Below are 15,381 nucleotides of genomic sequence, written 5' to 3'. Positions count from 1 at the left end.
GAGGCCTTACTGAATTTCAGCTAAATTATTTTTATACAAGGCTTTTTCCTTAAAACACCAATAATTCTATCTGACCTCACAGGCTTTTTGTGGTTATCAGACCACAGACTGCGTCTTTATTCCTGTCCTGCCCCTAGGTTCTTCATGGTTGATTATATTCTTCTTCTTTTTAACATCTTTATTGGAGTATAATTGCTTTAAAGTGTTGTGTTAGTTTCTGCTGTATAACAGTGAATCACCTTTACATATACATGTATCCCAATATCCCCTCCCTCTTGGGTCTTCCTCCCACCCTCCCTATCCCACCCCTCTAGGTGGTGATAAAGCACCTAGCTGATCGCCCTGTGCTGTGTGGCTGCTTTCCACTAGCTATGTTTATTTAAAAATTTATTTATTTATTTATTTATTTTTATTTTTGGCTGTATTGGGTCTTTGTTTCTGTATGAGGGCTTTCTCCAGTTGTGGCAAGCAGGGACCACTCTTCATCGCGGTGTGTGGGCCTCTCACTATCGCGGGCTCTCTTGTTGCGGAGCATAGGCTCCAGACGTGCAGGCTCAGTAGTTGTGGCTCATGGGCCTAGTTGCTCCGCGGCATGTGGGATCTTCCCAGACCAGGGCTTGAACCCGTATCCCCTGCATTGGCAGGCAGATTCTCAACCACTGCACCACCAGGGAAGCCCTACCTATCTGTTTTACATTTGGTAGTGTATATATGTCAGTGCCACTCTCTCAGGTCATCCCAGCTTACCCTTCCCCTTCCCCATGTCCTCAAGTCCATTCTCTACGTCTGCATCTTTATTCCTGTCCTGCCCCTAGGTTCTTCAGAACCATTTTTTTTTTTTTTTTTTTTAGATTCCACATATGTGTTAGCATACGGTATTTGTTTTTCTCTTTCTAACTTACTTCACTTTGTATGAAAGACTCTGGGGCCATCCACCTCACGACAAATAACTCAATTTCGTTTCATTTTATGGCTAAGTAATATTCCATTGTATATATGTGCCACATCTTCTTTATCCATTCATTTGTTGATGGACATTTAGGTTGCTTCCATGTCCTGGCTATTGTAAATAGTGCTGCAATGAACATTGTGGTACATGACGCTTTTTGAATTATGGTCTTCTCAGGGTATATGCCCAGTAGTGGGATTGCTGGGTCATATGGTAGTTCTATTTTTAGTTTTTTAAGGAACCTCCATACTGTTCTCCATAGTGGCTGTATCAATTTTTATTCCCACCCACAGTGTTTGAGGGTTCCCTTATCTCCACACCCTCTCCAGCACTAAAAGTTTGTAAATTTTTTAATAATGGCCATTCAGTCTGGTGTGAGGTGATACCTCATTGTAGTTTTGATTTGCATTTCTCCAATGATTAGTGATGTTGAGCATCCTTTTGTGTGTGTTGGCAATCTGTATATCTTCTTTGGAGAAATGTCTATTTAGGTCTTCTGCCCATTTTTGGATTGGGTTCTTTGTTTTTTAAAATTGAGCTGCTTGTATATTTTGGAGATTAATCCTTTGTCAGTTGCTTCATTTGCAAATAGTTTCTCCCATTCTGAGGGTTGTCTTTTCATCTTGTTTGTGGTTTCATTTGCTGTGCAGAAGCTTTTAAGTTTCATTAGGTCCCATTTGTTTATTTTTGTTTTTATTTCCATTTCTCTAGGAGCTGGGTCAAAAAGGATCTTGCTGTGATTTATGTCAAGGAGTGTTCTGCCTATGTTTTCCTCTAAGAATTTTATAGTTTCTGGCCTTACAGTTAGGTCTTTAATCCATTTTGAGTTTATTTTTGTGTATGGTGTTAGGTAGTGTTCTAATTTCATTCTTTTACATGTAGCTGTCCAGTTTTCCCAGCACCACTTATTGAAGGGGCTTTTTTTTTTCCACTGTATATTCTTGCCTCCTTTATCAAAGATAAGGTGGCCATATGTGCGTGTGTTTATCTCTGGGCTTTCTCTCCTGTTCCATTGATCTATATTTCTGTTTTTGTGCCAGTACCACACTGTCTTGATTACTGTAGCTTTGTAGTATAGTCTGAAGTCAGGGAGCCTCATTTCTTCAGGTCCGTTTTTCTTTCTCAAGATTGCTTTAGCTATTCAGGGTCTTTTGTGTTCCCATACAAATTGTGCTATTTCCTGTTCTAGTTCTGTGAAAAATGCCATTGATAGTTTGATAGGGATTGCATTGAATCTACAGATTGCTTTGGGTAGTATAGTCATTTTCACAATGTTGTTTCTTCCAATACAAGAACATGGTATATCTCTCCATCTGTTTGTATCATCTTTAATTTCTTTCATCAGTGTCTTATAGTTTTCTGCATACAGGTCTGTTGTTTCCTTAGGTAGGTTTATTCCTAGGTATTTTATTCTTTTTGTTGCAATGGTAAATGGGCGTTTTTCCTTAATTTCTCTTTCAGATTTTTCATCATTAGTGTATAGGAATGCAAGAGATTTCTGTGCATTAATTTTGTATCCTGCTACTTTACCAAATTCATTGATTAGCTCTAGTAGTTTTCTGGTAGCATCTTTAGGATTCTCTATGTATAGTATCATGTCATCTGTAAGCAGTGACAGTTTTACTTCTTTTCTGATTTTGATTCCTTTTCTTTTTCTTCTCTGATTGCTGTGGCTAAAACTTCCAAAACTATGTTGAATAACAGTGGTGAGAGTGGACAACCTTGTCTTGTTCCTGATCTTAGTGGAAATGGTTTCAGTTTTTCACCATTGAGAATGATGTTGGCTGTGGGTTTGTCATATATGGCCTTTATTATGTTGAGGTAAGTTCTCTTCATGCCTACTTCTGGAAGGTTTTTATCATAAATGGGTGTTGAATTTTGTCAAAAGCTTTTTCTGCATCTATTTGAGATTATCATATGGTTTTTATCCTTCAGTTTGTTAATATTTTGTATCACATTAATTGATTTGCGTATATTGAAGAATCCTTGCATTCCTGGGATAAACCTCACTTGATTATGGTGTATGATACTTTTAATCTGCTCTTGGATTCTGTTTGCTAGTGTTTTCTGGAGGATTTTTGCATCTATGTTCATCAGTGATTTTGGCCTGTAGTTTTCTTTTTTTGTGACATCTTTGTCTGTTTTTGGTATCAGGGTGATGGTGGCCTCGTAGAATGAGTTTGGGAGTGTTCCTCCTGCTGCTATATTTTGGACGAGTTTGAGAAGGATAGGCGTTAGCTCTTCTCTAAATGGTTGATAGAATTCGTCTGTGAAGCCATCTGGTCCTGGGCTTTTGTTTGTTGGGAGATTTTTAATCACAGTTTCAATTTCAGTGCTTGTGATTTGTCTGCTTATATTTTCTGTTTCTTCCTGGTTCAGTCTGAGAAGGTTGTGCTTTTCTAAGAATTTGTCCATTTCTTCCAGGTTGTCCATTTTATTGGCATAAATTTGCTTGTAGTAATCTCTCATGATCCTTTGTATTTCTGCAGTGTTAGTTGTTACTTCTCCTTTTTCATTTCTAATTCTGTTGATTTGAGTCTTCTCCCTTTTTTTCTTGATGATTCTGGCTAATGGTTTATCAATTTTGTTTATCTTTTCAAAGAACCAGATTTTAGTTTTGCTGATCTTTGCTGTCGTTTCCTTCTTTGCTTTTTCATTTATTTCTGATCTGATCTTTATGATTTTTTTTTCCTTCTGCTAACTTTGGGTTTCTTTTGTTCTTCTTTCTCTAAATGCTTTAGGTGTAAAGTCAGGTGGTTTATTTGAGATGTTTCTTGTTTCTTGGGGTAGAACTGTATTGCTGTAAAATTCCCTCTTAGCACTGCTTTTGCTGCATCCCATATTGAGTCGTCGTGTTTTCATTGTCATTTGTTTCTAGTTATTTTTGTTTTCCTCTTTGATTTCTTCAGTGATCTCTTGGTTATTTAGTAGTGTATTGCTTATCCTCCATGTGTTTGTATTTTTTACAGTTTTTTTTTTGAATTGAAAGAATTTGTCTATTTTGCAATGAACCAGGTATTATACATACTTGAATAGACAGAAAAATATGACTTTCAAAATATAAATAAAACACAGTGTTCCAGTAGGAAATAAATATAATTCAATAAAATGGCACTGTTTTAGAAATCAGTCATAAGGAATAAACAGACAGAAATGCAGACAAATATGTGTATATAGTAATGTTGTTTGCTCGAACAAATATTAAACTAAATGTTCAACAGTGAGGAAATTGTTAAATATACTATGAAATACTATGCAGATCTTTAAAGTTACATTTGTTTTTTTATCACATTTTCTTTTAATTCAAACAGAAAGGCACAAAAATTATAATCATCCTCATCAGTTCACTCAGTCCCATGTAATTAATCTTTTTTTCATCTTGAGCTTTTGCTAGCACTTTATGAATTCATCAGTTTTCCATTAGAGTTCTGAAAATGCTTATTCATTCAGTTCAGCAATATAGTCAGTTATCAGAAACCTGTACTTGTCAGAGTCTTTTCTATGAATTCCTTGAAGATGAAATCCTTTTATTAGGAACATTTTTGCAAAAGCATCAGAGTACACCCAGAACTGTCTGTAAATGACAAAAGACTTAAAAATGACCACGGTTAAAGATTTGATGAAAGTTCATAATAATGCAGTTGATGAGGAAATTTAGTTATTTCTGAGATATACATTTTAAAGTAATAACTAGAATTATGACTTATAACATTATACCAGAACATATAAGATTTTTAGGAATTTCATGTAATGTCTGAAACATTTATATTAACATATTTCCATACAAATAACCCAAAGAAAGTTTAGTATTCGTTTTTTTTTATGTTGAATTTTATTTATTTTTTTATACAGCAGGTTCTTATTAGTCATCAATTTTATACACCTCAGTGTATACATGTCAATCCCAATCACCCAGTTCAGCACACCACCATCCCCACCCCCCCCCCGCAGTTTTCCCCCCTTGGTGTCCATACGTTTGTTCTCTACATCTGTGTCTCAACTTCTGCCCTGCAAACCGGTTCATCTGTACTATTTTTCTACGTTCCACATACATGCGTTAATATACGATATTTGTTTTTCTCTTTCTGACTTACTTCACTCTGTATGACAGTCTCTAGATCCAACCACGTCTCAACAATTGACTCAATTTCGTTCCTTTTTATGGCTGAGTAATATTCCATTGTATATATGTACCACAACTTCTTTATCCATTCATCTGTCGATGGGCATTTAGGTTGCTTCCATGACCTGACTATTGTAAATAGTGCTGCAGTGAACATTGGGGTGCATGTGTCTTTGTGAATTATAGTTTTCTCTTGGTATATGCCCAGTAGTGAGATTGCTGGATCATATGGTAATTCTATTTTTAGTATTTTTTTTTTGAATTCCTTTATTTTTTTTTTTTAGAATGTTTGTTCATTAATGAAGCCATCTAGTCTTTTTTTTTTTTAATTTTATAGCTACTTTATTTATTTATTCATTTTTGGCTGTGTTGGGTCTTCGGTTCGTGCGAGGGCTTTCTCTAGTTGCGGCAAGCGGGGGCCACTCTTCATCGCGGTGCGGGGACCGCTCTTCATCGCAGTGCGCGGGCCTTTCACTATCGCGGCCCCTCCCGTTGCGGGGCACAGGCTCCAGACGCGCAGGCTCAGCAGCTGTGGCTCACGGGCCCAGTCGCTCCGAGGCATGTGGGATCTTCCCACACCAGGGCTCGAACCCGCGTCCCCTGCATTAGCAGGCAGACTCTCAACCACTGCGCCACCAGGGAAGCCCTGAATTCCTTTATTTTTATTATTTATTTATTCATTCATTTATTTTTGGCTGTGTTGGGTCTTCGTTTCTGTGCGAGGGCTTTCTCTAGTTGCGGTATGTGGGGACCACTCTTCATCGCAGTGTGCAGGCCTCTCACTATCGCGGGCTCTTTTGTTGCGGAGCACAAGCTCCAGACGTGCAGGCTCAGTAGTTGTGGCTCACGCGCCTAGTTGCTCCGCGGCATGTGGGATCTTCCCAGACCAGGGCTCGAACCTGTGTCCCCTGCATTGGCAGGCAGATTCTCAACCACTGTGCCACCAGGGAAGCCCTATTTTTAGTTTTTTAAGGAACCTCCATACTGTTCTTCATAGTGGCTGTATCAATTTACATTTCCACCAACAGTGCAAGAGGGTTCCCTTTTCTGCACACCGTCTCCAGCATTTGTTGTTTGTAGATTTTCTGATGATGCCCATTCTAACTGGTGTGAGGTGGTCCTGTAACTGATATCTAGATCTCATAGTGTTGTGGTCGGAAAAGATAGTTGATATGATTTCAATTTTCTTAAATTTACCAAGGCTTGATTTGTGACCCAAGATATGATCTATCCTGGAGAATGTTCCATGAGTACTTGAGAAGAAAGTGTGTTCTGTTGTTTTTGGATGGAATGTCCTATAAATATCAGTTAAGTCCACCTTGTTTAATGTGTCATTTAAAGCTTGTGTTTCCTTATTTATTTACATTTTGGATGATCTGTCCATTGGTGAAAGTGGGGTGTTAAAGTCCCCTGCTATTATTGTGTTACTGTCGATTTCCCCTTTTATGGCTGTTAGCATTTGCCTTGTGTATTGAGGTGCTCCTATGTTGGGTGCATAAATATTTTGCAGTTGTTTTATCTTCTTCTTGGATTGATGCCTTGATCATTATGTAGTGTCCTTCTTTGTCTCTTGTAGTAGTCTTTATTTTAAAGTCTATTTTGTCTGATATGAGAATTGCTACTCCAGCTTTGTTTTGATTCCCATTTGCATGGAATATCTTTTTCCATCCCCTCACTTTCAGTCTGTATGTGTCCCTAGGTCTGAAGTGGGTCTCTTGTAGACAGCATATATACGGGTCTTGTTTTTGTATCCATTCAGCCAGTCTGTGTGTTTTGGTTGGAGCATTTAATCCACTTACACTTAAGGTAATTATAGATATGTATGTTTCTTTTACCATTTTCTTAATTGTTTTGGGTTTGTTTTTGTAGGTCTTTTCCTTCTCTTGTGTTTCCTGCCTAGAACAGTTTCTTTAGCATTTGTTGTAAAGCTGGTTTGGTGGTGCTGAATTCTCTTAGCTTTTGCTTGTCTGTAAGGGTTTGAATTTCTCCGTCGAACCTGAATGAAATCCTTGCTGGGTAGAGTAATCTTGGCTGTAGGTTTTTCCCTTTCATCACTTTAAATATATCCTGCCACTCCCTTCTGGCTTGCAGAGTTTCTGCTGAAAGATCAGCTGTTAGCCTTCTGGGGATTCCCTTGTATGTTATTTGTTGTTTTCCCTTGCTGCTTTTAATATTTTTTCTTTGTATTTAATTTTTGATAGTTTGATTAATATGTGTGTTAGTGTGTTTCTCCTTGGATTTATCCTGTATGGGACTCTGTGCTTCCCGGACTTGATTGACTATTTCCTTTCTCATATTAGGGACGTTTTCAACTATAATCCCTTCAAATATTTTCTAAGTCCCTTTCTTTTTCTCTTCTTCTTCTGGGACCCCTATAATTCAAATGTTGGTGCGTTTAAAATCCCAGAGGTCTCTGAGACTGTCCTCAATTGTTTTCATTCTTTTTTCTTTATTCTGCTCTGCATTAGTTATTTCCACTATTTTATCTTCCAGGTCACTTATCCGTACTTCTACCTCAGTTATTCTGCTATTGATCCCTTCTAGAGAATTTTTAGTTTCATTTATTGTGTTGTTCATCATTGTTTGCTCTTTAGCTCTTCTAGGTCCTTGTTAAACGGTTCTTGTATTTTCTTCATTCTAGTTCCAAGATTTTGGATCATTTTTACTGTAATTACTCTGAATTCTTATTCAGGTAGGCTGCCTATTTCCTCTTCATTTGTTTGGTCTGGTTGGCTTTTACCTTGCTCCGTCATCTGCTGTGTGTTTTTCTCTCTTCTCATTTTGCCTAATGTACTGTGTTTGGGGTCTCCTTTTCGCAGGCTGCAGGTTTGTACTTCCCATTTTTTGGTGTCTGCCCCTGTGGGTAAGGTTGGTTCAGTGGGTTGTGTAGGCTTCCTGGTGGAGGGGACTGGTGCCTGTGTTCTGGTGGATGAGGCTGGATCTTGTCTTTCTGGTGGGCAGGACCGCGTCAGGTGCTGTGTTTTGGGGTGTCTGTGAACTTATTTTGATTTTAGGCAGCCTTTCTGGTAATGGTTGGGGTTGTGTTCCTGTCTTGCTAGTTGTTTGGCATGGGGTGTCCAGCACTGTAGTCTGCTGGTCGTTGAGTGGAGATGGATCTTAGCATTGAGACGGAGATCTCTGGGAGAGCTCTCTCCTATTGATATTACATGGAGCCGGGAGGTCTCTGGTGGTCCAATGTCCTGAACTCAGCTCTTCCACTTCAGAGGCTCAGGCCTGACACCCCGCTGGAGCGTGAAGACCCTATCAACCACACAGCTCAGAGGAAAAGGGAGAAAAAAAAGAAAGATAGGAAAAAATAAAATAAAGTTATTAAAATAAAAAATAAAAAATAAAAAAATATTATCAAAATAAAAAAGTAATAAAAAATAGAGCAACCAAACTAATAAACAAATCCACCAATGATAACGGGTGCTAAATACTATACTAAGTTAAACATAAAAATCGGAAACTAGTAAGTCGCATACAGCAAACCCCAAGTCTACAATTGCTCCTGAAGTCCACTGCCTCAATTTTGGGATGATTTGTTGTCTATTCAGGTATTCCACAGATGCAAGGTACGTCAAGTTGATCATGGATATGTAATCTGCTCCTCCTGAGGCTGCTGGGAGAGATTTCCCTTTCTCTTCTTTGTTCACACAGCCCCTGGGGTTCAGCTTTGGATTTGGCCCCACCTCTGCATGTAGGTCGCCCTCTGGCATGTGTTCTTCACCCAGACAGGAGGGGGTTAAAGGAGCGGCTGATTCGGGGGCTCTCGCTCACTCAGGCCAGGGGGAGGGAGGGGTATGGATGCGGGGCGAGCCTGTGGGGGCAGAGGCCGGCGTGACATTGCACAAGGCTGAGGCGCGCCATGTGTTCTACTGGGGAAGTTGTCCCTGGATCATGGGACCCTGGCAGTGGCGGGCTGCACAGGCTCCCAGGAGGGGAGGTGTGGATAGTGACCTGTGCTTGCATGCAGGCTTCTTGGTGGCGGCAGCAGCAGCCTTAGCGTTTCATGCCCGTCTCTGGTGTACAGTCTGATACCTGCGGCTTGAGCCCGTCTCTGAAGTTCGTTTAGGTGGTGCTCTGAATCCCCTCTCCTCGCCCACCCCGGGCTCCCTCCTGGTTAGCTGTGGTGCACTAGCCCCCTTCAGGCAGAGTTCACGCAGCCAACCCCAGTCTTCTCCCTGGGATCTGAATTCCGAAGCCCGAGCCTCAGCTCTATATTATTTTTTTAAATTGCCTTGTAATTTTCAGCTGGTGTAAGTGAAATAGGTAGTATAAATTAATTAATACTGGCTCTGTTCAGTGTTTATGCTCTAGGAGATTTTGGGAGACAAACAGAAAGATAAGGTTGTAAACAAATGTGCCATTTGGGGCTGTGATATGTTATTTTTCATACCTTGCTTATTTGTTATTTTTTAATAGGCTATCATATTAGTGTGCATATAAGTAGCAGTACGCCACTTAATCTAGGGGCTTATTGATTTCAACTACATGTACCTCATTACCCAAGCACTCTTGCAGCAGGTGCCTGAGATGTTTAGGTGGCCCTTTGCATGTGTCCTGTCTGTGATTCATATGTGCTCTTTTGTCAAGATCATTTTTGTCCCAGCTTAATTTCTATTACTTTCTTGCCTGCCTAAAGCTCTGCTTATAGTTGTGTTTCATTTTCCCCCTCTGCCATGCTGAATTTAGAGGGCTCCCTGGCTGCTAAGTACTTTGCTGCTGTTGAGGTTGGTTTTGCAGCATGGAGTGATTCTATGGCCTGAGGTGTCTAGCTCTTCATGTGTAAAACAAAACCAGTAACTAAAATGTCTGTTATTGGAATGTCACATCTGGAAATATCAATGACTTTTTTCGACTTGCCTTCAGAATTGTCATGTCAGTTTAGAGGCTTTAAGCCTTCTTGGTTCTATGCCCAGTTTGCTACTATTAAGATATTTAAAATTAAATATGGTATCATCAAATGCCCTCTACACTGTGAAGGAAACCATATGGATTTGGTCATTCTGTGTGTTTCTCTCTTGTGGGTTTCAGGGGTCTAGTGAGTTGAAGTAAGGCAGCAGAATTATGCATAAATCTGTAGAGGACTTATCCACTTAAGAACAAATTTGTGTAAGTAATTATATCATGGGTGTCATTAAATGAACATTAAATGTTCGTACTTAAGTGCATTTTATGAGTTGCGAGCAAAAAAGAGATTGAGAATAGCCTACATGTCATCTGAAGCAGAGGTTTCAGAGACTTTATACAGTGGTTAGAAGGACTTATTCCATATACTGGGATATTTTCATTCTTCCTTAAATAAGTAGATTTCAAAACACTCCAGTGGTGTTAAACAACTTGGAGTGGTTTGTGTAGTATAGTTGAGCTTGAATCTACTGAAGAATGTATATGTTCTTTCAGGATATCACATTTTAAAAACCTTTCAGTTGTTTAGAGGAGTGGAGGAGAGGGGAGGTTGGGGACAACTTCGTTAGGGTCCATCTTCAGGCTTGTATTCACTTTGGCTTTTGTCTATCTTAATCCAGCCGTTTGTAAAATGAGAGAATTATTTTGGGGCCAGAGGTTTTCAACCTGTAGTTCTTTTGGTAGTTGTGGAAACCCCTGAAGTCATATGAGAAGTTTTGTGTATATCCATGTTAGTTTGAGGGAAAGGCCTATGGTTTTCAGTAGGTGACAGAAGTCTCAGATCCCAGTTCTGCCCTCTCCCCAACTCCCGTAGGGGTTAAGAACCACCGTTAGAAGCTGTTTCTTTCATTCCGAAACCAGATGGTTTGGATGAAAGCTGTAGTCTAAACATCTGCAGAGACTTTTGACATATAATACTACTCAGAAAACTTCCATGGTTTAGCAAGGCCTGTCTTCAATAGATAATGATGTTTTGGTGGACATGTTTTTAAAGAAAAATAGAATGTTGTTCTTTGGTATTTATGAAATACTCTTCATTACTGTTTTCCTCAGTCTTGTCTCACTTGTACATATTATTTTTCCTTTCTTCATCTCTCTTATTGGTTATAATTTTAACTTATTTACCTTTTCTTTTCCACATGTATGTATGATGTCTTTTTATCAAGCTACTTATCTTTAACTAATAAATAGGAATTTTAGACTATGGTCTGGCTCTTTGGAATTCTCCTGCAGCACCAAGTATGGCATTTTATAAACAGTGAATGTTAATAAATGACTCATTGTAGAAGTGGTAGTCTATGGAAAAATTTCTGTGGAGATTTGCTTACTTTTAATTGCTTCTCTCTCTTATTAATTGACGGGTATAATATGAGGAACATAACTGTTTTTTTGTATGTGTGTGATTCTTAGATAGTTACTGTGTAAGTATAATTTAATTTCAAATTTAATTGAAAAACCTCTCTGATTCCTTTAAGGGAATGATTGCATTTTTTTAGACCCATTCTGTTTTTCTATTTGGTGATAGAATCTGTGGCTATTTATTAATTTTTTACAGTGAAGGAGATAAACCTTCAGGACATCAAGGAGGATTTGGAGTTGGATCCAGAGGAGAACAGCACCCTTTTTATGGGCATCCTCATCAAGGGGCTGGCCAAACTGAAGAAGATCCCAGAGACAGTTAAGGCGATCAAAGAACGCTTGGAGCAGGAGCTGAAGCAAATTGTGAAGAGGTCTACAACCCAGGTGGCTGACAGTGGTTATCAGAGGGGAGAAAACCTCACGGCTGAGAACCAACCAAGGTAGGTGGGGGTGTGGTTTGTGTGTGTTTTTTTTTGTTTTTTGTTTTTTTGGCTGCGTTGGGTCTTCACTGCTGCGTGCAGGCTTTCTCTAGTTTAGGTGAGCAGAGGCTGCTCTTTGTTGCAGTGCACGGGCTTCTCATTGCGGTGGCTTCTGTTGTTGCGGAGTGTGGAGTCTAGGCACGTGGGCTCAGTAGTTGCATCCCGTGGGCCCTAGAGTGCACGGGCTTCAGTAGTTGTGGCGTGTGGGCTCAGTAGTTGTGGCGTGTGGGCTCAGTAGTTGCGGCATGCTGGACCCTAAGGCACGTAGGCTTCAGTAGTTGTGGTGTGTGGGCTCAGTAGTTGTGGTGCATGGGCTTAGTTGCTCCGCGGATGTGGGATCTTCCCGGACCAGGGATCCAACGTGTGTCCCCTGCGTTGGCAGGCGGATTCTTAACCACTGTGCCACCAGGGAAGTCCCATGGTTTGTGTTTTTGATAATTGTATTTACTGTACCTTTTCTAGGGTGGGTGGGGTAAATGAATATCTTAGGTTGATGTTGTTTCTTGAACTTTGTATACTATGGCCCATACAAACTCAGATTGGTGAAAACAGCTTGAAGAGGCATAGTTCAGCTGGTTTTTGAGGTAGTTGAGAAGTTTTAAAGCATGTTGTCCATACTCAAATGAAAGAATGTAGCAATTATTGAATATTTCTTAAGCACTTAACTATATTCAAGGCAACTTATGTATATTATTTAATTCTCACTACAACTTTTTGAGCTGATTACTTAGTATCCACATTTTATAGTTAAGGAAACTGGGGCTCAGAGTGGAAGTAATTAGCTCAAGATCACAGAACAAGTGGCTGGCCTTCAAGCTGCATGCAAGTCCATGGTATTTCCTCTGTCCCATGCTTTCTTCTTTAATGTGTAGTGATATTTGCCAATAGGCAAATCAGTCTCAGGAATTCCTTTATGTACTTAAAACAACTAATAAGGTTTGGATTTCATAATTCTTGTTTCATAAGGGGAAAACTGAAATTGTCCTCTGATCCTAACTCTGTCTTGACTGTGATACACTGGGAGCTCATGTCTGCGAAACCAGAGCTTAGGGCACACTAGTCTAATGTCATCTGATGGTGGGAGAAGATATTTCAAATTGAGGCTTTCCTAGAAAATCCAAGATTCACTCTACATGGATCTTTGTTCCCTCCTTCCCTTTCTCTGTTCTATTCCCCAAACCTCCATGTACGCCAGATATGGGCAAGGCAGGAATTTGTCGTTTGAAGGGAAAAGGCCAACGGAAACTACAATTTTATCTGAGAACAGAGGGCAAAGTAGGGCATTTCTTCTGAGTTACTTAAATAATGTGTGTTCCTGGGAGGTGTGAGATAATGTGTGTTAGACAGAGTTCATAATCTTGTTGACACATCGTGAAGGAAATTCTACTGTTTGTACTTAGGACTTAAATTTTTTTTTTTTTTTTTTTAAAGAAGATAAGCAAAATTAAGGAGAAATAATAATAGCTTAGTATGGAGTTCCCCACTCTAAAACTTTGAAGAAATTAATGTATTGTTTACATTTTCTATATTCTTTTTTTTTCTAAATAATAGTGATCTTAATTATACTTTAGAAGTCTTCAAAAATTAATTCCCTTGTAAACTTCATTCAGAAGTACATTTGGTGAAGAAAACGTTCTCCACCCCTCTTATGCCACAGAGTATTTCAAAGCACATGTTTTGAGGAGCATGGGTTTTGGAGCTGAGCAGACCTGACTTTGAATTTCAGCTCTGTAACTGAGGAAAACAATACCTGTCTTACAGGGTTGCTCGTGTTAGATGAGGTTATATGGTTAGAGCTTGGTAGAGCAGTGCCAGTAGGTACCACTACATGCATTTGTGTGTGTGTGTGAATACATAAGTTTATTTATTCTTGGTTCCTTTCTCAACTTTCATGTTCGTTGATCACTCACACTATGATCCAGAGAAGCTGGGAATGGTTCTAAACTGAACTGTGCTTTTCTTCTTTCTTTGCCTGGTGCCTGGATTTTCGTGTAGACCTTTTGCCTCCTTACTAATGAACACTCCAGAATTCTGATTTGCTGTTTGCCCAGTTGCTGCAAGTCCCTAGATGAATACAGTGAACTTTCGTAGGGAAATAGCATGACTATAGTGTATATTGGAAATAAAACGAAAAGGGCACGGATCAATAACTGTTCTGTAGTTCTCATTACAGTCCCCTTAACAGCAGTGTGTCTTTCCTAGGATTTTGACCTCTTCCTCTTCTGTTCCTTCGGCACCTTTCAAAATTCACAAGTGGAAATTACAGCAACAGAAGTGGAAATTCAGCATACTACCCCAGGAAATAATAAATGTTTCTCTATGAAGAATGAGTCAGCAGGAGGGTATTTTTCCCACTTTAAGTTTCGTTTTTTGTCAGTATTTTAAAGGCTTTTGTAGGTAGGATATATTGGACACCGGCAAGTGAACAAGCTCTTTGTCTTGATTTCATGCCTATTACATGATCCTATTTTATAAAATGTACAAATCTGAAATTTTGGGCCAAAACTCCTTATTATTAGATTAAATAGTACAGAGTAAGCTAATATTTGGAACCACTCTTTTCGAAAATCAAAGATTAAATTCTTGGGTTGGTGTTCCAAATGGCTGATAATTTGGAGCTAGTCTATAGTAGCTGTGTGCCAACAAATGCTTTAAAACTCCTCAAGAATTAATTACCTGGGAAACTTCATTCAAAAGTGATTGCATTGTTGCTTCTAGAGGTTTAGAAGTTTAGAGTGGCATTATTTTAGAGAGAAGTAAAGTCATAATACTTTACATTATTATTAATATTATCTTTTACCATTCAAGGAATCTTATGTTAAAGGTGTAAGAGTCTGTTTTCCTTAAAGGAAGTTGGAACCAAAAAGAACCATGAATCCTTCTTCCACAAAATGATTCTCTCCCTCACTACCCACCCCCCCCCAATGAAATAACCTATTCCAAATTGTTAGCATATAAATGCTACTCTGAGGCTAGGTACCAGAATTGTAACTTTCCCCAAAAGTCTCATTATTCAGCATCATCTTCTTAAATATATTCTGGTTGTGATGCATTGCAGGCCTGTTTTCATTCGTCTTTATGTAAAGAGAATTAATGTTGTGTGTTATTTTGCTAGAAAAGTAGTAGGAACCAGACTAGTGAACTCTGTTTTGCTTTCACTTCCTGCAGAGCCAGAATACTTTCACAGACAGTTTTCAAAAATCACTTTAGTCACCCACTTATTATTTTATTTTATTCTTGATCCCCCAACCTATCTATTGTTTATTTATAGGAGAACTATTTTGTCTTCCTGTTCATTCATTATCTAATGTCTGTAAACCTCTGTTTACTATGAAAGGAAAATATTCAACTACTGTTGTTGCCAAGTTGATAAACATTAGGGTAACAAGGGCTTTTGAAATCTCCCAGAACCACCTGCTACCCATAATTTCCTCAGAAAGGCAGGCAATGTCTTCAATATCAGATGGCTTGTGTGGTCTGCAGCCTGTGCAGCTCATAACCAGTTTCTTCAACTCCTGCTGCCTAGCTATTGGTTCTTTCCCAAAATCTAGCTCATGAGC

The 15,381-nt window shown here is 39.1% G+C and overlaps 1 protein-coding gene across 1 annotated transcript in view; it reads left to right on the top strand.

Annotated features, from left to right (window-relative positions):
* The window catches only part of EXOC4 (exocyst complex component 4), an 824,798-nt gene that overhangs the window by 84,315 nt on the left and 725,102 nt on the right, over window positions 1-15,381 (top strand). Inside the window, exon 6 of the mRNA XM_007177140.2 lies at window positions 11,539-11,782. Coding sequence (XP_007177202.2) covers window positions 11,539-11,782 — 244 coding nt within the window. The remainder of the gene's footprint in view (window positions 1-11,538; window positions 11,783-15,381) is intronic.

Source organism: Balaenoptera acutorostrata, chromosome 7 (assembly GCF_949987535.1).
Source record: "Balaenoptera acutorostrata chromosome 7, mBalAcu1.1, whole genome shotgun sequence".
Classification (NCBI taxonomy): domain Eukaryota; kingdom Metazoa; phylum Chordata; class Mammalia; order Artiodactyla; family Balaenopteridae; genus Balaenoptera; species Balaenoptera acutorostrata.
The sequence above is the reverse complement of the archived record's forward strand: the minus strand, read 5'-3'. Positions and strand labels throughout refer to the sequence as shown.